General features: G+C 40.2%; 1 protein-coding gene across 1 annotated transcript in view; it reads left to right on the forward strand.

Annotated features, from left to right (window-relative positions):
* The first annotated feature begins 742 nt into the window (after positions 1–742).
* cdkal1 (CDK5 regulatory subunit associated protein 1-like 1) overlaps positions 743–24,785 on the forward strand; it is a 355,999-nt gene continuing 331,956 nt past the window's right edge. Inside the window, exons 1-3 of the mRNA XM_015949107.3 lie at positions 743–880; positions 2,533–2,696; positions 2,910–3,022. Coding sequence (XP_015804593.1) covers positions 2,539–2,696; positions 2,910–3,022 — 271 coding nt within the window. The 5' untranslated portion in view covers positions 743–880; positions 2,533–2,538. The remainder of the gene's footprint in view (positions 881–2,532; positions 2,697–2,909; positions 3,023–24,785) is intronic.

Consider the following 24,785-nt stretch of genomic DNA (forward strand, 5'->3'; position numbering starts at 1 on the left):
AATTTTTTCCCAGTTTGGTTCTCAGATCACCAACAGCTCATGCAGATGATCTAATTCTATAATATATTTCAAGCACCTAACTATTTTTTATGAGGTGGAAACACTTGGAAAAATTCTACTTTTCCAGATTTCCAACAAAAGTAAAGATTTTAAATGAACCACTGAAGGGGTGTTTTTGTATTTTGGGTGACTTGTTTTTTTTCTTTTGTATGACTAATGTGTGATTAGATCTTATCTATAAAAAATAAACATATTAGGCTTAATATGAGCATAATCCAAGCTGTTACCAAATACAATACTCTTAAATGTGCTGCAGAAATTGTGGTAACTGATGGGAAAAAGCTCGACAAAAACAACATTGCTGCCTGGTTTCATGAACAGAGAAACGGATATTTTGCAGTGTGAATGCATGGGTGTTGAATGTTATCTGAACTAATTGGATGTGTTTGATGTGAGTTACAGATCGTTTCTACATTAAATTGATGAATTTGAGTTGTGTGTCGTGGGTGGGGGTAAAGAGGAGTCCAGATTTTTTGTATTGTGGAGATTTGCAATAAAAAAAAATAAAGGAAATTTAAAAAAGGAAATTTATAGTTTTTAATTGTTTTTTTTCCAGTTGCAGTTTAGTGAAAGTCAAACATTTAAAAGTAAAGCTATTGAATTATTTATTGAGTTTCTTTGCAGTTCTGTGCGACTTTTTTTTGTTGCTAAATTTGCGTTTGGGCTGTTTGTCCCTCGTCCCGTTCCGTAGAGAAGGAACTACGGCTCCTTTCCAATCCTGACATGTTTTTGTTGTGTGAACTACCAAAGTTTTGAGTTTCAAATAAGTTATTTCGCAGGACTTGGATTCATCGAACTTATTAACGACATAGCATCTCAGGTAACAAACGTTTGTTAACATTTAAAGCGCGCGTTTGTATAAAGTTAGGGGCACGTGGGTAGTAGCTAGCTATTAGCATTTAGCTTGTTTATATTCAGCTTAATGTGGCTAGACTTGGATAACTGTAAGAAATCACTAAACCGTATTTTATCGGTTTGTCGATGCTACTGATTGCTAATGATGCCACTGAGTGTACGTGTGTTAAACTTGCATAGATAACGGAAAGATAACGCTGCTGCTTGAAAGAGAAGAACTGCTTATTTGATGTGTATCTATGGGATGTTTATGTCCACGTGGTACCGTTTACTGTCAGTATGTAAACATATAGATTTGTGTGTGCATGTAGAAATACTTGCAGATAAGTTTTAACTCGGCTGCATCGTAAATTCAATGTCTGGAAGCATTTACAAGTAAATGTCAAATAAGTTTTTTCCCATAAAGTATAAACCTAGAGGAAATGGTCACTGGCATTAGGACTTGGCGATCTCCAGCTGCAACAATAGCTCAGCTAAAGTAAACTGGGAGCCTGCTGCTGGTTTCTGAAAGGACTTGTGGGAGGGACAAAAAGTCTAATTGAATCTCAGGTAAACAAGGTGTGCATCAAAGTTTTTATCTACATTTAAGTCTTAACCTAGATGATCGGCTATCATGGATAAAGCAAAGAGTGGACTTTTTATTTTTCCAGTTTGGGTTTTTATTTGTTTATAGTTAAAAACTCAATCGTCATGAGTCCTCTTCCCATAAAAAAGGGGAACTGCTCTGATCACAACATCTGTGAAGCCAAATCCTCATCTCTCCACCATAAATAAGTATAAAGACAAAAGATTAATCTTAAATTTGAAAACTTATAAGGAATAAGACATTTGCCTGCTAAATACCCTTGGTGTTTTGTAGTAATGGGTACTTTATGTTAAACAGACACATCCCAGGCTTGTGAAGACTACAAAATATATCACACAAATTTTTATAATCTAGTTTAAAAAAATCTAACTTTATTTATGAAGCACTTCATACAGCGAGTACAGCTCAAAGTGCTGTGAAGACTAAACATATACCCCACAGTGGTCAGTTTCCCACCCACACCACAGATTAAAACGCAAGATCCTTTCCATACTGACCGTTTAAGCCTGGACCAGCCACATTCGGCACATTTAAAACATGCATTAGAAAGAGGAAACTTGCAAGCTACATAAACCACTACGAGAATTTTAACAGTACACATTTAAGTCCCATAGTCATCATCACACACTGGGGACATTTATCTCTGCATTTGACCCATCTCTGGGGGGAAAGAATAGTGGTGAGCTGCAGCTGCACTTCTATTTGGAGGTTTAACCCTCCCCACCAGTCCAACCCCTGTCAAGCAGGGTCCCACTTTTAAAGACTTTGGTATGATCCGACCCGGATTCGAACCCCAATCTCCCAGTCTCAGGGTGGACACTCTACCCCTAGGCTTCTGAGGTGGTGTGATTTGTGTTGTATTAAAGTCTGTCGGCTCTGACGTTGGCCACAGCAGACCAATAAAAGGCACTGTTAAAACATACGTGGATGATTCCAAAGTAAAAAAAATGTTGTCCCGTTTTTGGCTCGGGGGGTCACAAATTCACGTAAGTCGCAAGAAAAGTGGTGTTTGATTGAAATGTGATTTTCAGATCATCATGCCATCTGCCTCTGATTCTCTGATTGAGGACATCGAGGACATGGTGTCTTCTGGTGACCCCACTCCTCATGAAAGACAATCTGCTAGAAAGAATATTATGCCGAGGTCCAGGAAGAGGAAAGAGCTTCCGAGCAACGAGGAGCTCCAAGCTGAAAGGTAGTTTGTCTTTTTATGGATGTATGTAATAGAATCAATGTGAAGGCCCACCCTGAGCAGGCCTCTTCTCTGAAACATGTAGAGTTGGTGCTTTATCAACCAAAAATGCCGCCTTTAACAAAATGCCTATTTCCAAAGAATCGTCAATGACTGTAGAGTTGTGTTTATCACAGTAAGTCTCAGTACGCTTGTTTATTTGCCTTTTCTGTGCAGTTTGATCCCAGGTACCCAAAAGGTGTGGATGAAAACATGGGGGTGCAGTCATAACAGCTCAGACGGAGAGTACATGGCTGGACAGCTCGCTGCCAGCGGCTACAAGATGACAGGTGAGAGAGAGATTCGAATCAGGAGCCTTTTAGTTTCATGATTTAATATTCGGTAAACAACTGAATTACATAATTTAAATTAAACTGTGGAAAGAATGTAACTTTTTAATTAAATTTTGCTGATTGTTTGAAGGGGGCTGCCCCATGGCGCAGTGGCTAGCGCTGTTGCCTGGGGTCTTTCTGCAAGGAGCTGGCATGTTCTCCTTGTGCAGGCGCGGGTTCTCTCCGGGCACACCGGCTTCTTTCCACGGTCCAAAAACCTGACTGGTTCTTTCCTAAATTGTCTTTAGGTGTGAGTGTGCCCATGGTTGTTTGTCCTGTGTGTCTCAGTGTTGCCTGGCAACTTGTCCAGGGTGTACCCTGCATGCTTGCCCAGAGACTGCTGGAGATGGGCACCAGCCCCCGCGACCCTGCATGGATAAGTGGGTACAGGCAATGGGTGGATGATTGAAGAATTCTTGTTAATGATGTTATTGAACACAAGGGGGCAGTGTTGTGCTGTAAATAAGTTGTGTCCCCACTTATTCTATTGGGACAATACAAACAAAACCAAACGACCAGAAGGAGGTGTTTTTGATTAAAAAAATGGAGTTTGTTTATTCATTTTATTATTTAATTTCTGATTTTTAAACAGACAGGATTAGTTTTAGCCTTTGTCTCTTAAATAAAATAATTGCTGTTAATAAACAAATGTGATGACAGAGGGATGAAAAAGAGGATAAACTTTACAGGTGATGGGATGCAGATTGTGGAAAAATTTTTTCTTTTACAGTTTAGTATGAAGGCCAGACATCTTTAATCAATCCAGGTGTTTTTCTGTGTGTGGTTAGTCGTGAGAGTCGTGCTTTTGTGTGTTTCCTTGCATTCAGGTGTGTGTGTGTGTGTGTGTGTGTGTGTGTGTGTGTGTGTGTGTGTGTGCGTGCGTGCGTGCGTGCGTGCGTGCGTGCGTGCGTGTGTGTTTCTGTAGTCAGACCGAGACAAAAGGTGGAGTCGGAGTTAATCCCTTAGGCGTTTCCCTCTACATGGGGTCTCCACAGCCACGCAGGGACATTAATCACACATTTCAAAAATGCTAATTCTCTCTCTCTTTCGTGCACGCACAGTTAGTTAACACAATGTTCTCCTCCGCACGAGCCAGCGGTTTCTCCTGATCTCTGGATCCCTGTCACCTCTCTTTGTTCTGTACTTTTTAAGGTCCATCCACTTTCCGCCTCTACTCACCTGCCCCTCTGTTTATTAGTTTGTTTAATTCAAGCAGCTCCTGAGGCTGATATTTAATGCAGCATGAAGTCACTCTACTCGTGGTTAGAAAAATACGAAATCAGTGTTTTTATTGCACTTGTAATTGTTTATAGTTAAAATGTAGAACAGAATCAAACCTGGAGCAGATAAACATGGGAGGAGGTTAAATGTCTCTCTCTTCCTTATATTAAAGGGAAAAAAAGTAAAAACATTAAGTTTTTTAATCTTTAAATTTGTTTCTTTTCCTCAGTGGTTTGTTTGAAGTAGGTTTGTGCATCAAAACACAATTATTATGAATATATGAAGCAGCTTTATTTGATTTGAGCTCAGAATTATCCCCAGTTTGCACGCCAGAAAACGACATTTCCTTCTGTTTGTGTTGTGAAATAATGTAATTTTATAGTGTGCAAACAGCTGGATTTTAACTGTTTTACTCAGTAACACATGGTGTTTTCAAAGTTTCACAAAATAATCATTTAGATAAATAATTTGAGACTAAAGTAAAAATGGTTTAAGTGAAGTTACAAGTGTTGTTTTTTATTTTTTTATTTTTTTAAAGAGCTTTCTGATTTTGAAGGTAAACATTTTTTCCAAAGCCTCATCTGAAATGGTCTCCGTGGATGCGTTTGTGTGTGTGTGTGTGTGTGTGTGTGTGTGTGTGTGTGGGGGGGGGGGGGGGGGGGGGGGGAATAATCCTGATGAACGAAGGGACACGAGGAAAATGCAACAGCTCGAGCTGGGGTCTGCAGCATTTACAGTCCACCTAAATAAAACTGGTTTAGAGCTGCCGCCGTTACAGGACCTTGTGAAAAACGATTTATAATTTCTGAGAAACATCTACGATTCGGGCCGATGACAAAAAGAGTTTAATCTCTGAAAATACTAAAAATCGTGATTTTAATCTCAGAATTCTGAGGTTAAAATCAGAATTTTTCCCACTCTTCCTTAAAATATCCACTCTACGATGTTTGTTTTCACTTTAGAATGACCACAGTTTAGTTTTTATAATTCAGTTTTAAAAATAAGAAAAAAAAACTTTTGCATTAACAGTGTGGATCTTTTCTAATGGGACATTAACATTCATGGACAATTGTGTAGAAAAACATAAATACATCTAAAAGTATTACTGGTACTTCTGGTGTGTGTGTTCAGTACCCACATTCCATAAAAACAGTATTTTTAAAAGCGTGTCAATATTTACGTTGTTTTTATGAATAAATCCAAATATGAATATCAGTCATGGACCCCGTTTGTGATAGGTCTGGATTATTATGTATGTTTGCTGTTAGCGGTGTCTGGGATTGGGCTGCATGGTGGTGCCGTTGGTAGCATCGTTGCCTCACAGCGAGGAAGTTGAGGGTTCAAATCCCTGTGGCCTTTTTACACCGAGCTATGCTCTCATCATGCATGCTTGGGTTTTCCTTAGTTGCTTTGGCAAGACATGGCTGGTGGTTTGTCTTTGTGTGTCCCTGTGATGGACCAGAGACGTGTCCCGCATGTCTCCCGTCTCTCCCGTCTCTCGCCCAGTGACTGCAGGAGTTGGACCCCAGCTCCCCACGATCCTAGTCAGAGAAAGTGGTTCAGAAAATGAGCAAATATGAAGCAAATAAATAACTTTAAGGTTTTATTCACCCTTTGAAAAGGATCCGATCTGTAGGAGGACCTCATTCAGTCGGCAAAACCCCGGGAATCTACCAAAAAGATGAATTTGATCGTGTTTTACACTACAGTTTATCACACAGAGAAGATTTGCTTCAGTCTGATGATGTCACTTTTGTTCGAAGCAAAATGCATTTAGCTCGAAGTCTTTTGTGTTTTTATGAATCTGCAGCTAAATTAAACTTTTCAGTGATGGTTAAAGGATCTTCTCAGGCTTTAGTTGCAACTCAAAGTGGAATGAATAAAGGAATGAATCATAATTTATTGTGTAGTCAGGAGAGAGAAAAGGTGCATTATTGTAACCTTAAAGGTGGAGAGAAGAGGAGGTAAGGAGTGAGGCACAGCGCTGAGGCAGAACCTGAGTCTGCATAACTCTATAACAAGTCATTGTTACATAGAAACATCTTTGTAATCATTACTGATCCTGTGAGAAAATCTAAATCATTCAAACAATCACAACAAGCCAAAAGCACGAGCTAAGGCAGTATTTTACTTCCGATCCAGTCTGGTTTCTGAAAAGGCGTGAAGAGAGAACCAGCTTCCACACCGCACCAGCATGATGTCACCTCTGTTCTCTCTCCTTCACGTTCTTACCCTCCCTCGTCGTTGCTCTTTCAAACCCTTCTCTAACTCTTTCTTTCCAAAACTATGACATCACTTGTTGTGAAGCGTAGTAGCAATTCTGCTCTCGGCCTTTAGGGGGCAGCCTTCACCCATAGAAGAACTTTGATTCAAAGAAGACATCTCTGCAAAATCTCGATGAGGTCATCCTTCTGGAAAGAAATGATAAATCTCCATTCTTATTCATAGTTTTACATTCTTAACTTTCCGTCCTTAAAGGGAACACGGTCTTCCGCGATGAACCGTTACATCACCAGGTTTAATAAGCCGACTCAGAGCGAGAATGTTATTATTAAAGAATTATATGTGTTGTTTTCTATTTGCTGTTTTAGTTTAAATGATGAAATTCTTGCATTTTTCATTGTAATTTTATTTTGATCTATTCTTTACCAAAGTGAAATTCATCTGAAACAATCATACAGCTTCTTTTTTTCTCTATATTTATATAAATGTGTCGTCTTCTTTTCTGTGCTGAATTTTTATTCAGAGAAAACCAGATTCATGATGATTTTCATCAAACCTTTATTGTGTCAACACCACCATCATCCACCTGCTGCTGTTCCTGCCCTCAGCTACGGGGGGCAGTATTTACCCGTGACTCTGCACCAACACGTCCCAGTAGCAAAGCAATGTGCCAAGCAGTGACCTCATAGTAACACACACACACACACACACCCTTCATAGAAAGTCACACCAGGATATTTTGATTGTTTTTGGCCGGACTTCTCCCCTCCCCATCTCCTCTGCACAGCCAGCAGTACACACACACACACAGCTCTTCAGTTAGGATTTTACATACCGGTTAGGCAAAATGACTCCCTGGTAAACAATGTCAGCCAAATGAGGTGTTCTCAGTTCCTGATTTGGACACCGACGGTTAGAGGGTTTGGGTTTCCGAGAGGGTGTGGACGGCTGACATAAAACCATTGATCTGCAAGTATCAGAAAACCTGGGGAGTTCTAACGCTTACCGTAACATTTATGACAAAAACTTGTTTTAAATTGATCTAAAATGATTATTTTCTTGAGGTAAATTAGCATAAATTTAGTTTAAAAACTAAATAAAAAGAAAGCAACAGAATGTCGAGGTTATTGACATTTAAGCCGAGTTCTGTCGGAGCCGCAGAGCGAGATCGTGGTGCTGCTGCTTCAAGCGCTGCTGCTCTGTGTAATTGTGTGACATCACTGTGGAGTATTTTCACTCCGAGTGTGTGTTCCTCGCATACACACCGTCTCATTCATAAAACCAGTGTTTGAGGACGGTCTGATTGGACGTCTGCACACTACGCTGCAGCACACGCCGCAATGCTATAGCCAATGAAGGCGTACGATGTTGTGTCTGACTCCACCTCTCGCACATCCTCACACATCGACTCACGCTGCTGGATCTCACACACAGGCGTAGACGACGTAGTGGGTATTGTGAAAAGGAAGTTGTGTGAGAGTTTGGTTTCTGACAGCCATCATTCTTAGATTACACACATCGCCTGGTGTCTTCACTCCTGAGGAAGACGCTCGGTGTCTTTGTGCTGTGTTTAAAGACGTTTGGGTTTGCAGACTTGGAGAGAAGTATGAGAGGACAGATAGGAGGAAGAAGCAGAGGGAAAACGGAGGAGGGTGTGTGATTAAGGGCGGCAGTAGACTGAGACGGATAAACTTAGAAAGCCCGAATTAGACAGAGTGGTGACTGGGAGGACGATTATTCATGACATGAGAATAAAAACACAATAAAATGTTCCAGTTTTGTATAAAACTACAATCGGCATCAAACACGGACAGCAGCAGCGCAGATCTGTGTGAAAATGGATGATCTGAGCGACACAAAGGAAATTAAAAAATCTGTGCAAGGCAAAAGAAGACGGAGCAAACACACATGACTTGCTGCAGGAGAACAGGAACACACACCAGAGCTTAATAAAATAAAAGCCTGAGTTAAATATGCATGAGCTGAGAAACTGAAGAAAGCATTTTATCTTATTTTATCAGATTAGATTGATCCCAAGACTTGTGCTTGTAGACGTGTGTGTACTCGCTGATCCTTAAAGGTGACTCGTGTTTAGGCAGCAAACAGGAACCATTTATCAGACACCCCATCCATCCTGCTTTAGAATTCCCACCGGGAAGCTATGGATGAAAGGGAAAGAGGAGAACGGCTGGGAAGCTGAGAAAATAAGGAATCTTTTCTCCATATCGATACTTAGTGGAATAAATATGTAACTGTGTTTATTTACAGCTCCCCTCAAGGGAAAACAAACCCCAAATCCAAATGTGGCCAAAATGGTCTGAGGAAATAAATATAGTGTAGGGTCAATTAAGCACACACTCAAACACGCACACACACACACACACACACACACACACACACCATACGGGATCTTAACTTTCTCATAAAGGAGAAGTAAACAAGGCGACTTACATTTTACTTTTTGACAGTAGAGCAGAAGACTAAACAGCTTTCTTGACTTTTGACATCTTATTGTCGCGTTCTCTGTTTTTGAATAATTATCTTGTCTGATGTTTTAAAAGCTGAATACACTTTTTAGTCTCTGTGTTAATTTGTCCTTCCCCTCTTTGATTTTACTGTCATTTTGACCTGGCAAGGAAAACAAATGTAATTTCCATCATGAGGAGAAAATGAAAGCCTAATAGACATTTGTAATTAACGTGGCACACCAGGCCATTTGTGTGGTTGGACAAAGAATGTGAGTAATATAGAATTAAAAGGCAAAGACACTGAGAAAGAAGCATCCAGGGACATGTAGTAAATGACTTTTCAAGGCCGTCTTTGGGGGTTTTTTTGTTTTCACTTTGGCTCTTTTGTGTTGTGGTAGATAACCCTCCACTTTCTGTTTGGGTGTCCAATGTTCAGCCAGCAGTGCCTTTACTGACTGACCGCCTGCTGAAATGGAAAGCAGGGCTGACCTGTATTTCTGAGTGTGAATGTTCCTGTGAGGCCACCTGCTGAAATAAAAGCCTTGGCTACCTGAGTGTGAAAAGTAAAAGCGTGTGAATGAGTTTTCACGTGTGGTTTTCGTACTCATACATTTTATGGGGGTCAGCAGTTGGAGCAAATTATTCATATGAAAGGTGAGAAAATCAGAAGTCCTTACAAACATCTTAATGTTAAAACTAGCTGCTGTAAATGGCTGATTATGCAATCATGACTTTATGCCGTAAAGGCAAAATAATGAAAAACATGATTCATTTATTATCAAAGATAAATAACACGATATTTTAAAGATAGAGATATAATTTCTAACAAAGGAGAGTTACACAGAAGATGGAACGATGTGGAGAAGCTGAAGAAACACTTTTGCATTCAAGAAACAAAGTGGAATACTAGGAAGTAAGAAAATATTGTGTTATGATATTAAGTCAATCTGTGTGTGTTGATGTTTTTATTGAGAATTTACCTGCGAGCATTTACAGTATTTCTTTTGTGTGGTGCAATTCAAGCTGCAACTGCTAGGTGGCAGCAGTTTTTACCTCCTTTATTGTGACAACAAGATCTCATGATAACACTCGACGTGTCTCGGAAAAGTCTGGCCTGAGATTTCAGATTAAACTCAGCCTTAAAAACTATAAACATCATCTGGCTTTTAAAATGACAATATATCGTATCATCAACGCTAGGGCTGGGCGCAGGTATGCGCAGAGTAAAAAGTTGTCCACTAGATGGGGCTGTCACATGTATTACGTTGAGACACAGTTTTACATGACTCAAGGTGGTACACAGCTTCTTAAAGAGACATGAATGTTGCCAACCTACACACATCTTTTCTTTTTTTTATTATCAAATTTATCGACATGGGAAAAATTATCTCGATAAGAGTCCCAAATTTCGATAATGATCAGTTTTAGATTTATCGCCCAGCGCCTGTCAATGCTCTATTGGGATGTATGTCATATAACCAGATTTTTGCCAGTTGATATGTACCAATATAAAACCTAATGTCTGCAGTCTTTCAGTTGCTCAGTCTTGAGGTGGAACAAGGCAGAATGAAAAAGTCATTTTAGTTTTATTCATATTCCAAACAAATCTCAGACTCAGTTTCCCAGCTCACTGCCATGTAAAGCAAATATAAGTAAACTCAATCACAGCAGATGTCCTATATAAGTGTGTGTGTGTGTGTGTGTGTGTGTGTATGTGTGTGTGTGTGTTTATATGGAGAGATTGTTGCTAAGTTGGTGATCAAGAGGAATGTGTATGAGGGAGTCTGCAGCACTTGTTCTGAGTGGAGCCCTTCTGCTCAGGGTTGACTCAAATCCAAGCTGTAAAAGGAATGTTAAGATTATAGTGAGGCTAGATCGTACCTGGCTTGACCGGGTAAAAATTAGGTGCTTTCAGGTGCAAAGCACCACTTCATATTCATAAAATCATATAAGAACCATTTGAAGTCGCTTGTTTCTTTTGTATTTGCACTTTTGCAAACCTTCTAACCACATTGCAGGTCTTTTTGTAGCTCCTGCTTCATTAGGGATTCTAAAGTGACTTAAAAGGTAGAAGTTGACTAATTCATCTGCTTATGTCAATTTTGTTTAGTTGAATTTTCTGCAGGAATCAGTAAAATGAACTGCCCTAGATGTCAGTGCCCAGTTTAGTCGATAGTTGATAGATTCAAAGCACGTTGTGGTCATAAAGGGATGGACATGGTCAGCATCAATACTCAGGTAGGGTGTGGCGTTGCATCGAGGATCAATTAGTACTAAGGGGTCCAAAATGTGCCTAGAAAATGTCCCCCTCACACCATTACACCACCACCACCATCCTCAACCATTGGTACAAGGCAGGATGGATCCATGCTTTCATCTTGTTGACGCCAAATTGTGACCCTACCTTCTGAATGTCGCAGCAGAAATCGAGATTCAGACCAGGCAACATTTTTCCAATCTTCTCTTGTCCAATTTATTGAAGTCTCAGTTTCCTGCTCTTAGCTGACATGAGTGTCACTCGATCTGGTCTTCTGCTGCTGTAGCCCCTCTGCCTCAAGGTTCAACATGTTGCTCATTCAGAGATGCTCTCATGCAAACCTTGGTTGTAACGAGTGGTTATTTGAGTTACTGTTGCTTTTCTATCAGCTCGAACCAGTCTGGTCATTCTCCTCTGACCTCTGGCACCAACAAGGCATTTTCGCCCACAGAACTGGCGCTGACTGGATGCTTTCCCTTTTTCGGACGATTCATTGTAAACACTACAGATGGTTGAGCGTAGCAATCCCAGATGATCAGAAGTTTCTGAAATACTCAGACCAGCCCGTCGGCACCAACTACCATGCCACGTTCAAAGACACGTGAGTCACCTTTCTTCCCCATTCTGAAGCTCAGTTTGAACTGCAGCATATAATCTTGACCATGTCAGCATTAAAATATTTTTAAGTCCATGTCTACTCCTGTCACATCCGGTGTTCCTCAAGATTCTGTCCTTAGGCCTCTTCTATCTATCATCTATCTCCTTCCACTTGGCAAAATTTCCTGTGGGTTTAATTTTCATTGCTATAGAGCTCCGGGAGTTGACGTCTCTTCTCCCGGCATGCAACAGCTCAAATCGAAATGGCGCCATCTTGGCAGGCAGAAGCCCCTAGCTGAGCTATTTGTTATTGTCAGAAAACTCAAACGGGAAATATGGTAGATTCCTGTTGTGCCCCAGGATGCCAGAACAGTCGCGGACGACATAAGGGATGAGCCTTCTACAGGATTCCCCAAGATCCGGAACGCCACAAACCTTGGATCATTGCAGTAAAACACGCTAGTGACTGGGCTAAAATGAAGCTGTGGGATCCCGAGAGCAAAGGTTTTTGCTTATGCAGCGACCACTTCATATCAGATACTTAAACCAACGTTTCCTCAACTGTATATTGTATTTATTTTAAATGCTTTTATTACGATTCTTAGTGGGCTTCCTAAACTTATTTTGGCGTGGTTTTTTTCTGTCTTATTACTCATAGCAACAAGTAAACGTCACATAAAACGTTGCCTCGTGATTTCTGCGTGCTGCCGACTACGTGTCTTATGATCCCAGCAATTAACCGGCTAAGCTGTATTTCATTTTAAGCAATGGTTGATCACTTGCCAGATCACACATAAAAAGCACTTTGGATTGCTATTATCTGTCTCACCGAGACAGATCTCAGACAGATCCTGAGACGCTCCTGCCTGACATATTTATTTTATTCACGGAAAAAAATCAGACTAGTGATTTCTCTTGGAGTTCAGTTTATACATTCAAACAGCACAGCACTCTATTTAAACTTCTTATATGTACATCTGTTATTTGTCCATCCATCCATCCATTTTCATCTGCTTATCCGGAGTCAGGTCACGGGGGCAGTAGCCTATGTCGAGAGGCCCAGACTTCCCTCTCCCCAGCCACTTGGGCCAGCTCCTCAGGGGAAATCCCAAGGCGCTCCCTGGCCAGGTCCGCTCTGACAGCTTCTGGTATTTTTAAAAAGTATCCTAGGGGCATGGTAAGGGTAGGAGATGTTTAGTCATTTTAATTACTGACTATATAAAACTATTTCGTCGGTTTTAAAGTGTGAAGTAAACTCTGACGGAGTAACATCCAAGCCAATCCCGTTCATTTCGTTTACCTTTGTTGCCTGCCAACATGGCGTCTACTCTCTGAGAGTCGTGACGTCCGGAGCTCTATGCAGATGACACCCAGCTCTATTTCTACACAGGTCCCACCTACTCCCTGCCACCTTCTTCCCTCACTGAATGTCATAATGAAATTAAAACGTGGTTGTCTAACAGTTTTCTTCAACTGAACAGTGACAAAACAGAGATACTTCTCATTTGTTCCAAAAATAACTTAAAGTCAGACTGCTCATTTTTTGACCATTGAAAACTCCTCCATCAGTCCCTCGCCAATGGTTAAGAGTCTGGGTGTCATCCTTGATATTAGTAAAATTACTCAGATTGCCTGTTTCCATCTATGTAACATTAATCGCCTCTGACAACCCCTCACATCTCACATTGCTGCTATTCTTGTTTGCACCCTGGTCACTTCTCATATTGTAATTAACTAATTTTTGGTCTCTCAAGAATCTATACACAAACTTCGGTTGGTCCAAAACTTGGCTGCCCGTATCGTCTCCAAAACTCCGCCCTTCAATCACATCACCCCTGCATTGAAAGAGCCACACTATAAAAGTTCGGATCCCCTTTAAAATCCCTTTCCTTGCATTTGTTACGACACTTGGCTACAAAAGAAAGAAAGATGTGGGATGGATTAACTAAAAGACTCAGGGTTATTTCCACACACCTAAAGAAGCTTTCACCTTCTACATAATAATTCAGCAAATTAACCACAAATGACTCTCAAACTAACAGTGGCCTCTGTAGTTCTTTTATCAAGAGAAATTACCACACCCAAAGAGAGACTTAATAAAAGCTGAGGAATTATTTTCTTTCAAGATGTTTGAACTTCTAAAACCCTGAAACCAGCCCACAGGGTGTCTACTTGGTTACAAGTAGCTCCTAGAATGAAAGTTCTTCCAGCCTTTTATCCTTTCCAGATCCAGAGAAAACGATTAGTCCAATTGCTTCCACCTGAAGAACTGTGGAGGGATCCACTGGTGATGAAGCTGCCGGCGCTCATTGTGGTTTCCACGGTTACTGGACAACAGCATTGAGGCAGCCATCTTGTATCTGGGTCTGGTGTTGTCACTCCAAAAGAAAACAAAACAATGGGAAGAAAACTACCAAAACAGGGGAAAAAATTCTGACTAAACAGTAATAATAATACGACCAACCATTGTAAAACCCAAGTGTCTTAACAGCATTCAAGTGTAACGTCATGAATGTCCTGTTTTTGACCTAAAGGTCATGATCTGCTGTGTCTGCTCGAGCAGAGACATAAAGTCTCTGACAGCCTAATCTACATGAGATAGTGGCCAAGGTCTTTCATGCACTCTGCTCATCTGAACTGCTTCACCTCTCTTACAGCGAAGACGAAGAACTATTTTGATAAATACGTAATCAAAAACTTTGTTAATTACCAATAATAATGTGAGCTCAATGTTCAATCAATCTGCGAAATGACAAATGTTATTACTTGATATTCTAATCCTGTGATCAGTAGTATTTTACAAGTTATTATAATCTTGGAAATTTACTCTAGACACTGATGACACGTAATGCTAAAGTCACACGACACATTTCCTTTTGTCTGATCCAATCAGAACCTTCGTTTCTGTCTAGGCGTGATTATCTGTGGTGTTTGTTTAAACCCTCTTTTGCATGTCAAATTCTGATTCGCCAGTTAACCAAAATATGACAATTATAAAAACTATCCCACGCCACCTTTTCTTTAGTTCAAAGCATGCTAGAGAAGTCTCGGACAGGCCATCCAGACTTCCTCTTCAGCCATAAAGAACCTCAGACAAGCTGGATAAAATCTGTTGCAAGTGACACCTGAGCGCAACCATTCTTTACTCAAGGCCATCCTTAACCTCGCCCCTCCATATCTCATTTAACTGTTGCAAATTAATGTCCCCATCTGTAGTCTGAGTTCCTCCTCCTCCATCCATCTCTCAGTGCCCCCTTCCCCTCTGTCTACCATGAGGTCCAGAGCATTATTTATTTCATCAGAAAAGTTCATAGTCACCTCTTTTAATAACGGGCTGTGACATCGGGGCCTGCATTTTTCGCGGTCATCTTTTGTATGTACAAATGACCTCATCAGTGTTTAACAGCTCTCCTTTATCGTTTGCTTCAAACCCGAAATCCCGAACTGCAGACGTGTTTTTTGTAGACACCAAGTCACTTGGTGCACAAGCTGCCATTTTTCTTCCCATCTCTCGGTGCATCTCCTCTGCACTGTCATGTGATGACAACACATTGTAAAACTTTGTGGAACATTTCCAAAAGTTGGACAAAACATTTTAAACCATTTTGTAAAACTAAAAATTCAACCAAGCATCCATTTTATACATAAAAAAACTTTTATTTTTTTGTATTTTTTAAATCCTTTTCTCCTACGTGGACTGCTTTTATTCATGTTGGTATTGGAACTGATACCAATTACTGTACACCGGCTGTATTCGGTATTACCGTAATACAACCCAAGCCTATGTACATACATGACTCACACTATCACCTTCACTCAGAGCGGTCCCATCACCCCTTGGTGCATAGATCTTTAAAACCACTCCACCAGTCGTTGAAAACACCAAATGTAAGTGATACATAGCTTTTTGCTATGTGTTGTCTACACGTTTAAGCTTCAGCCTTCACTTTTTAAAGGTCTTCCTCCATTTACTGCATCCTGGAGCATTTTAGATTTCCTTGAACTTTTCTTGAACCCTGCTTCCCTCTCATCCCATGGTTTTATTGGCAAAATAAATCAATACAGGGTGAAGTAAGCTGAATAAATACAAGGAATGTTTAGCCTGGAAAGTGATCGATTGTTGTGTATTGATTAAGAATCAAATATGACTGCGAGTAATTTGCTGCTCCTGTGTGTTGTGATGGTTTGTGTTTGGCTTCTAAATTGTGTTGCTGTTCTTTTTGCTGTTTGTCAAAGTGACATTGGCACATTTATCTCAGTTTAAACAACAAAATAACTCTCCTAAAGGAACCAACATCAAGTTTTTGGGTCAACTAAAGGGAAGAGTGTTTATTTTAATCACTGTGTTAGTTATTTATCCTGTGCTGCTGTTACAGTTTCAGACCGTCCTCTTTCACACCCAGCAGCTGATGAAACATTTAAGCACACGAATGCATCCGCGCAGAGAGAGGTGTGTGAAGTTTATTGATAATCCGTCGCTTTCCACATGGCAGACAGATGGCTCTTCTAATCTTTCAGACAGATGCTGCCATTTGAGATTTGATGTGATCTGATGATGATGTGTGTATGTGTGTGTGTGTGTGTGTGTGTGTGCGCGCGCGCACATGCGTGTGTATCTGTCTGAGCATGGTTTCAATAGTTGAACTCAATAAATCTATCTTCAGAAGACTCCTGCTGGTGTGTGTGTGTGTGTGTGTGGTCGTTGGCCGATTGATGTTATTTATTTTACAGCTTATATAGGAACGCATCCATATTGTTCTCATTATGCATGGATTGCTGATCATTGGTTGACCAGTAGGGTGATGACATATTAGCTGACATCCTTGCCTTGGTCTTGTGTTTGCAGTGGTTGGATGGTTTGAGGCAATAAAGTGGTGGTTAAATATTTATAGGGTCTTTTCCTGGTCTGTAAACATCGGGAAGTGAAAAAGAGCAGAGTTGAAAAATGGTTCAAATTGCATCTTGAATTTCAGAGTGTGAATATTAGTGCGTTATCAACCCAGCACAGGTTCACTGCTGTTTTTATGTTAAAAAAATGTAAAAATTTTATTCTCTATAGTAATTCAGAATTTATTATCAAACCTTTAAGACATGGTGTGGTTTTAAACATAGAAAAATGTATTAAGTACATTTTACATCCCTTAAAATGATTTTATAACTTTTGCAGAGCTCTGGCTTGTGCGGCGTGGCATGGAGTCGATCAGTGTGTGGCACTGCTAAGGTGTTATGTGAGAGCCCATGCTGCTCTGATATTGGCCTTTAGCTCCTCTGTATTGTTGGGTCTGGCATATTGCATCTTCCTCTTCACAATACCCCATAGACTTTTTATGGGGTTAAGGTCAGGAGAGTTTGCTGGCCAATCAAGAACAGGAAAACCGTGGTCCTTAAACTTGGCACTGTGTGCAGGTGCCAAGTCCTGTTGAGAAATAAAATCTGCAACTACTTAAAATTGGTCAGCAGCAGGAAGCATGAAGTGCTCTAAAACTTCCCGGTAGATGGCTGAATTAACACCAGCAATGACATGGCACCCCAAAACATTACTGACTGTGGAAACTTTGCACTGGACCTCTAGCAACATGGATTCTGTGCCTCGTTGCTCGCCGACCATTTTGCTGCTGTGCATCGCCACGCCTGGGCCTGTGCAGGGGAAACTCAGTCTTGCATACATCTGCGTGATGATTCTTGAAGCACTGACTCCAGCTGCAGTCCTCTCTTTGTGAAAATTCCCTACATTCTGGGTTTTGTGTCGCAATCCTCTCCAGGGTTCGGTTATAATCAATAAATATAACATAAGTTTAACTTTTTTAATAGAATTCCCGAAATATGTGATGATAAATGATATTCTAATGTTATGACGAGCACCTGTAAACCGCCAACCATATTATTGACAAGAAAAATGCAGCAAAGCATAATTTTACCAGTTGCTTCTCACTACTGAGGCAACACTTAACTCATTCGCTGCCAGCTGTTTCCTGATCGGTAAAGCCCTTCGCTGCCAGCGTTTCTCACCATTTCTACTGTTTTTTTAAGAGTCACAGAACGTTGCGCACTAGGATGATGTCGACGCCAAAACAACCAAAACAAAGAAGAGACTCACATCTTACATCAGGAAGAATCCGCACATTTCGAGCGTTATCCGTTCTTTCATAATCCGTTGTTGAATTGTGATCGGCAGAAGCTTTTCCGGTTCGCACCTCACTTTTTTTTTACAGCTGCGGCACAAAACGATCTCCTAACACATGGATTTTCTGCTTCCTGATCACGTGACGTGTGACGTACGTGGATGAAGATCAGCTTTAGAGCTGAGATGTTGTTCTCACGGTGCGGGGGCTCGTTCCGACGCCCACACAGTAAAAAAATGCAAATGACGATTTTAGTCGTTATTGGCAATGAATGAGTTAACTTAAATGAGCAAAAGAACAACATGAGGAAAAATTAAATAAACCAGAAATCAGGAATTTGTTTTCATCGCATTTAACTTGTATTGCATTTGAAATATATTTAGCTTTAATCTGTTTTTTGGAGAATGTTTGTGTTGCGTTGTTTGGAAAAAGAACCGTAACACAACATAAAATAAATTACCTGCAAGGTTTTGTATTTTTGTATAAGTTTTGTACAATTAATGTGTTTAAATGGCATTTTATACTTAAAGTATTTGTTCTGCTACAGTTTGACATTAATAAACAGAAGAAAGAAATATATTGTAATCCATATTTTAGGCCACATCGCTCATTCCTACTTCGTATCATAGCACAAAATCTCATGATATTTCAGTGTATCGATTTTTCTTACACCCCTAGTAGCCGACATAGTCGTTGGGATTGGTTGTTGACCATCATTTGTATTTATTTGAACTCTTATTTCTTTTATTAGTATTGATTTAATTTTAGTTTCTGTCTGAGACTCTCTGGTGATCCCATAAAAAAACTTTAGTCTCCATAAACGAGTGCTTTGTTACTGTGAAAGCGAAGCTGCTGAATTATCCCCAACAGTAACAGGAAGCTTTATTGCGAACTTCCTGGAAGTGTGCAGAAAACAGGATTCCTGCTGCGATAATGTGATCTGAGTGACAGAATTACTGCTAGTAAAAGACGATAATTGAACATTATGCAAATAAAACGTAGGTTGCTCAACATTCAAATATGTTGCATCTTTATCAGTGTAACTGAAATGTCTGAAATGAAAGCACCATCATCCATCTCTTCTAACTTCACATTGAGCCTGAGTCTCATGACATTAAGTGCATTGAAACATTCCTGTGTGACTACCTGTCTCAGTGTGTTGTTGTTCTCTGGCAGCATGACGGCCTCGGCGTGATTCAGTTTCTCTGACCTGAGATCTGATTAAAGAGACTCAGATGCGTGTAGGAGCTGGATTAGCATATAAAAAGACAGTGACAGGACATCAGATAATTCTGATGCCATCTGTTTTTAATGGAATCTGTTAGAGGGAGACAAGTGTGTGTGTGTGTGTGTGTGTGTGTTCCTCCCACACCCCTGCTCTTTATTATTGTCCTTGCAAGTAATCTAATCTTATTTATAATTTTACAGCAGTTTTTCTCACCTCCTGTTCTTTTATTTCTCCTACTGAAGAGCAGACCCATGAATTAAAAATCTCAACAAAAACATGAATCGTTTGTATTGATAAACATTTGAATTGTTCATTTTTAAAAATGATTTATTGATCATGAGGCAAATTGTCTGCAATTTGGCTTTATGTTCCCACCAGCTCGGTAATGGATTATTTTGCAGATGCATGGTGTCACGACACACACGCACTCACGCGCACACACACGCACACACACACGCACACGCACGCACACACACACACACACACACACACACACACACACACACACACACACACACACACACACACACACACACACACACACACTTGCACATAATGTCAAAGGAGGTTTATTGCTATTAAATAGCATCTGCTTCATATGATTATCTATTGAGATGTCAGTTTTAGTTTATCCCAAATCAGCTTTAGATATCTACTACAGCCTTTTGGTTCAGACAAAAACCTGACTTACAATCAGATTTTATTCAGGTAAAGGCATTAAAAAGCTTTGTGAGTGATATGTTATAAGAATAATAAAATAATTAATGATGCACCGATATCACTGTTATGGCCGATAACCAATATTTGCTGATACCGATATAGTGACACTAATCCTTCTAAAATCTGCAGATTTTGTATAGAATAAAAATGATTAAAGCTGAATTTACATTATTATGTACACACACCACACACATCTACGCTTCTGAGATGATTACAATCACTGTCACGTGACTAAACAAATACACATCATCCCCTCACCCTTTGAAACAGATAAACAAAGGGAAACAAGATGGAAAACATATCGTTTGTTAATATCGGTCCAGTTTTATTTATTGGACCGATACCGATATGTTATAAAATGACTAACATTGGCTGATACCGGTATTACGTTCTCGACTCTAGTTAAGGGGAAAAATCAGGGAATGAAACGGGTTGTAAAATAATAATTTATCTTTCCTTGTGTTCAATTATAATTACAAGAATTTACAAACAAAACAAATACCCAGCTGGGACCAGGAAGTTTTACACACAAAACAAACACAATATTTGGCATTTCTTTACCCACAAATTATCTTTAACTGGTACCAACAAAACAACTAAGATCCTAAAGCTAATAACAAAAATACCACCAAGTTTAAAACAGATCCTCTCCACAGTTTGGACCAGAAAAGTGCAGAGATTTACTCTCATTTAAAACAGCACTTTCTCAAGATGTTAGACTAAACCATTTAACAGAGAAAAAGGGAGCGTGGAGTGGAGTCAACCCATGGGTAGGAGTTGCTCCTCGTGTAATGGTTCCAACGATGTTTTATCCTCCTCATGTGGCAACCGCAATCAGTCCCAATCCGCCTCAGCTGCAGCTTCTGCTCTGGAGCGGTCCGTTGATGTTATTTGGGGCAAAGTTCACACAAAGCTGCTGGTCCTTGGCAGAGTCAAAGAGTCCTTGTCCCCAAAGGCTCAGAGGATCCATGTTGTGTGACATGAAAAGTAAAACACAACCATAAACTTCACACAACCTACCGGGGAACGTAACACCACCACCCCTCACACAAGTTTGTTGTTATCCAACAAACTTTAGTAACATCCACCTTCCCTCGTCTTTCATTCACAGGCAGATATGCGAGACAGACAGTCTGCAATAACATTTTCAGAACCTCTCTTGTGTCTGATATCCAAATGATATTCTTGCAACAGCAGAGCCCAACGCATTAACCTTTGGTTCTGGTTAAACATCCTTGACAGAAAAATCAATGGATTATGGTCGGTATAGACCGTTAAAGGTTCACCACCGACGCCTACATATACGTGAAAGTGTTGGAGGGCCATGAGCAGTGCCAGAGTTTCCTTCTCAATTGTAGAATACCGAGACTGGCAAGAAGTAAACTTTTTAGAAAAATACGCAACTGGGTGAACCACACCATCCTCATCATTCTGGAGCAAAACTGCACCTGCACCTACCTGACTCGCATCAACTTCAACAGCAAATGGTTTAGCCAAGTCAGGAGCCTTCAAAACAGGAGCACTGGTCAGAAGAAGGTTGCATGATGCAAATGCTGACTGGGCAGCTTCGCTCCATCTGAAAGGCACCTTTGGGCTCAATAGGTTAGTCAGAGGATGTACCACTGTAGCAAAGTTCTGACAAAAACAACGGTAATAACCCACTACTCCTAGGAACCGTCGTAGCTCCCTTCTGGTCTTAGGGACTGGGAAATCTGAGATGCTTCTCACTTTGTCCTTCAGCATTCGGACACAGCCATGTCCAACCTGCTTGCCTAGATATGACACAGTAGCCTTTACAAACTCACACTTTGCAAGATTTACTGTTAACCGCGCAGCCGCCAAACGTTTAAACAGCTCAGTTAAGGTGGCAATGTGCTCTTTCCATGATGATGTATGAACAACAATATCATCAAGATAGGCACTACAGTTCGTCAGGCCCGCAGTAACTTTATTTATCAGCCTTTGGAACGTCGCGGGTGCATTTCTCATGCCGAATGGCATAACTGTGTATTGAAGAAAGGCATCAGGGGTGACAAAAGCTGAAATTTCAGACGCTGCAGCCGTTAAGGGCACTTGCCAGTAACCTTTCAACAAGTCAATTTTTGTTATAAAATCAGACATCCCAACTCTGTCAATGCAGTCATCAACGCATGGTAATGGATATGAATCTGGAGCTGTTATTGCATTCACTTTTCTGAAATCTGTTATAAATCGTGGTGAGCCATCAGGTTTTTTCTCAACCAAGCACGGAGAACTCCAGGGACCGTAGCTGGGTACAGCTAGACCATTTTGTAGCAAATAGTCTGTCTCCTGCTTCATCAAAGCACGTTTTTCGGGACTCGCTCTGTATGGATGTTGTTTAATTGGCTTATCACTGATCAAAACGACGTCGTGCTGGCACACGTTAGTAACAGTAGGGATATCTGAAAACAAACATAAATGAGCATTAATAAGACCGTAAACGTCATCCTTGTGATCACTCTGTAAATGTGATAGCTGCTCATCTAGCCTCAGCAAAGCCTCAGAATTTTTCAGTCGAGGACTCATGGCACTCAAGGTATTTGTCAGCAGATCTTCCTGTTTTTCAGTTTGTGTGATGAATCCAGCTGCGCATACTGGGACATCACTGGGCATCTCTTCATCTGTAGTGTGAGAAACATAAGATTTTAACAAATTACCGTGACAAACCTGAGTCACTCTCCTGTTTTGATGGCATATGTGTGTTCGCTGACCTTGTGACTGACCTCAAACGGTCCCTGAAAACGTGCCGTTAACGAATCCCCTGCTGTAGGAGTTAACATTAGCACTTTGTCTCCTGGGAGAAATTTGCGTGGTTTAGCTTTCTTGTCAAAAGTAATTTTCATTTTAATTTGTGCCTCTCTCAAATGTTCACGTGCCACTTTATTCGCTGCCTGCAAACGACTTCTGAACATTTTCACATATTTGTTCACGTTCATTTTCTTTGAACTCTGCGTTTCCAAAAAACTCTCCTTTAGTGCCTGCAGAGAGGTCCCGGGGAACGTAACACCGGTACTGATGCCGATATATTGTGCATCCTTAAAAATACTGTTTCCGGTGAGAGGTTTTCATTATTTGTTGTTAACCTGATGCAAAAAGGTGAAAATAATAAAGGGATATACTTTTTTTACTGGTTCAACCCAAGATGGCCACCACAGCTAGTCAACCTTAGCCAATACAAATCCAACTACTTGTGTGCTCTCAGGTCTACAAATGCGTTTTCAACTTTGTTAAAAATCATCTATCATGTTTTATCATTGTCAGTGACTTGATGCAATTTTCTGGGTTCCTTATATAGGAAACTTTTTCTGATTGGCTTAATGAACTGACCTGGATTGGAATGTTTACTATGTGAAGTGCCTTGAGACGACTCTTGTCGTGATTTGGCGCTATGTAAATAAACTTGAATTGAATTGAATTTGTGATACTTGCTATTTGTTTTCATTTGTTTTTCCTTTGAATCTTATTTGCTGCTGTTTTAAGCCTTTCTTTCTACATTGGCTTGTCTAATCTCCCTAAAACCTGTTTCTACACTCATGGTCTCCTCGGCTAACAACATTTTACGGTTTTAGATTTTGAAACCTGTCGTGCCTCCACCCCCCTCGTCTTCTTATCCTCTAACGTCTGAATTCCTTCCTCTGCTGATGAACGCTGAAGAGTGAATATAAAACTGGCACCATGGGATGGCAACATGAGTTGGCTTCAAATCCAACACATCATAGCAGGGTCTACTTGCTGAGGCATCAGAACAACTGTTCTCCATGTTAGAAGAAGTAGAAACTCTGCGTCTGGGCTATTTGCATATCATTTGCACATGAACCCCAACTGGCTGTTTTTGGAATGCCAAGAGGCTAAATTCAGTATTTATTACCAGCGCTATAAAACTAGTTCTCAATTTTCTGGTGGCAATTTGCATCTCATTTGCATATCCCATTGCTTGGTTCTGGGAATAAGGGGCCCGGTGACCTAAATTGTTTCCTTTTTTTTTGTCAAGGTAAAAACACAGAGGAAGTTCTAATTATTACTATTAATCAATTTAGAACGCTTTACATTTATAGCATAAATGCGTATTTGTGTTTAGCTATAACACTAAGCTGTGCAAGCTGCAGCAAATCAGCTCCACAAAGAAACTAAAAACTGCATTTTCACACTATTTTATTAACCTTCACTTCAGTATTGATGAAGCCGGTAAAAATAGTTTGTTTTATTTCTGCTTGGCATGATTTTTATAACCAGTAATCAGTGTTTAAAATGGTCTGCTGCCTACTGAAACATGTGCTTTCTAACTTGTTAATGTTGTGATGCTGCTCCACTCTTTAATATGAACTTTTCTGAAAACATACAGCAAACCACCCCACTAAAAATCTGATTTATCCTTTCAACATGTTAGATGTTTCTCTGGTCCGCAGGGATCAATGCATAATCTAAAGGTCTTTAGAAAGTAAGCCAAGACATTTAGACATGTTGGGAGCATTTGCACAGATCCATTCATTAGGAATAGATTTGATAACATTTACATCCAAGTTTTGAATAATATTTCATCACCCATGGTGCAGGAAACTAATTGAGGCTCTTTTCAGATTAAAAAAATTGGATTTACTTAGAAAACGAATGAACAAATTAATCATGATGTCTGAGTAATGATTATATTAATATTTATAACCTAAATTATCATAGTAATAGCTGGTAAATATCAAGAGTTTTACAGGGATAGCCAGAATAGCTTGTACGGTTAAATGCTGTTAATGGAAAAAATTAATGTAAACTACAGTTTGTGCAGTATAAATGAGATGGGGTTCGTCAGATGACATTGGAGTTGTAAGTGCCATTGGCCCTAATAAGTTTGTGTCTAATTCTGGCTTTCCAC

Source organism: Nothobranchius furzeri, chromosome 5 (assembly GCF_043380555.1).
Source record: "Nothobranchius furzeri strain GRZ-AD chromosome 5, NfurGRZ-RIMD1, whole genome shotgun sequence".
Lineage (NCBI taxonomy): Eukaryota > Metazoa > Chordata > Actinopteri > Cyprinodontiformes > Nothobranchiidae > Nothobranchius > Nothobranchius furzeri.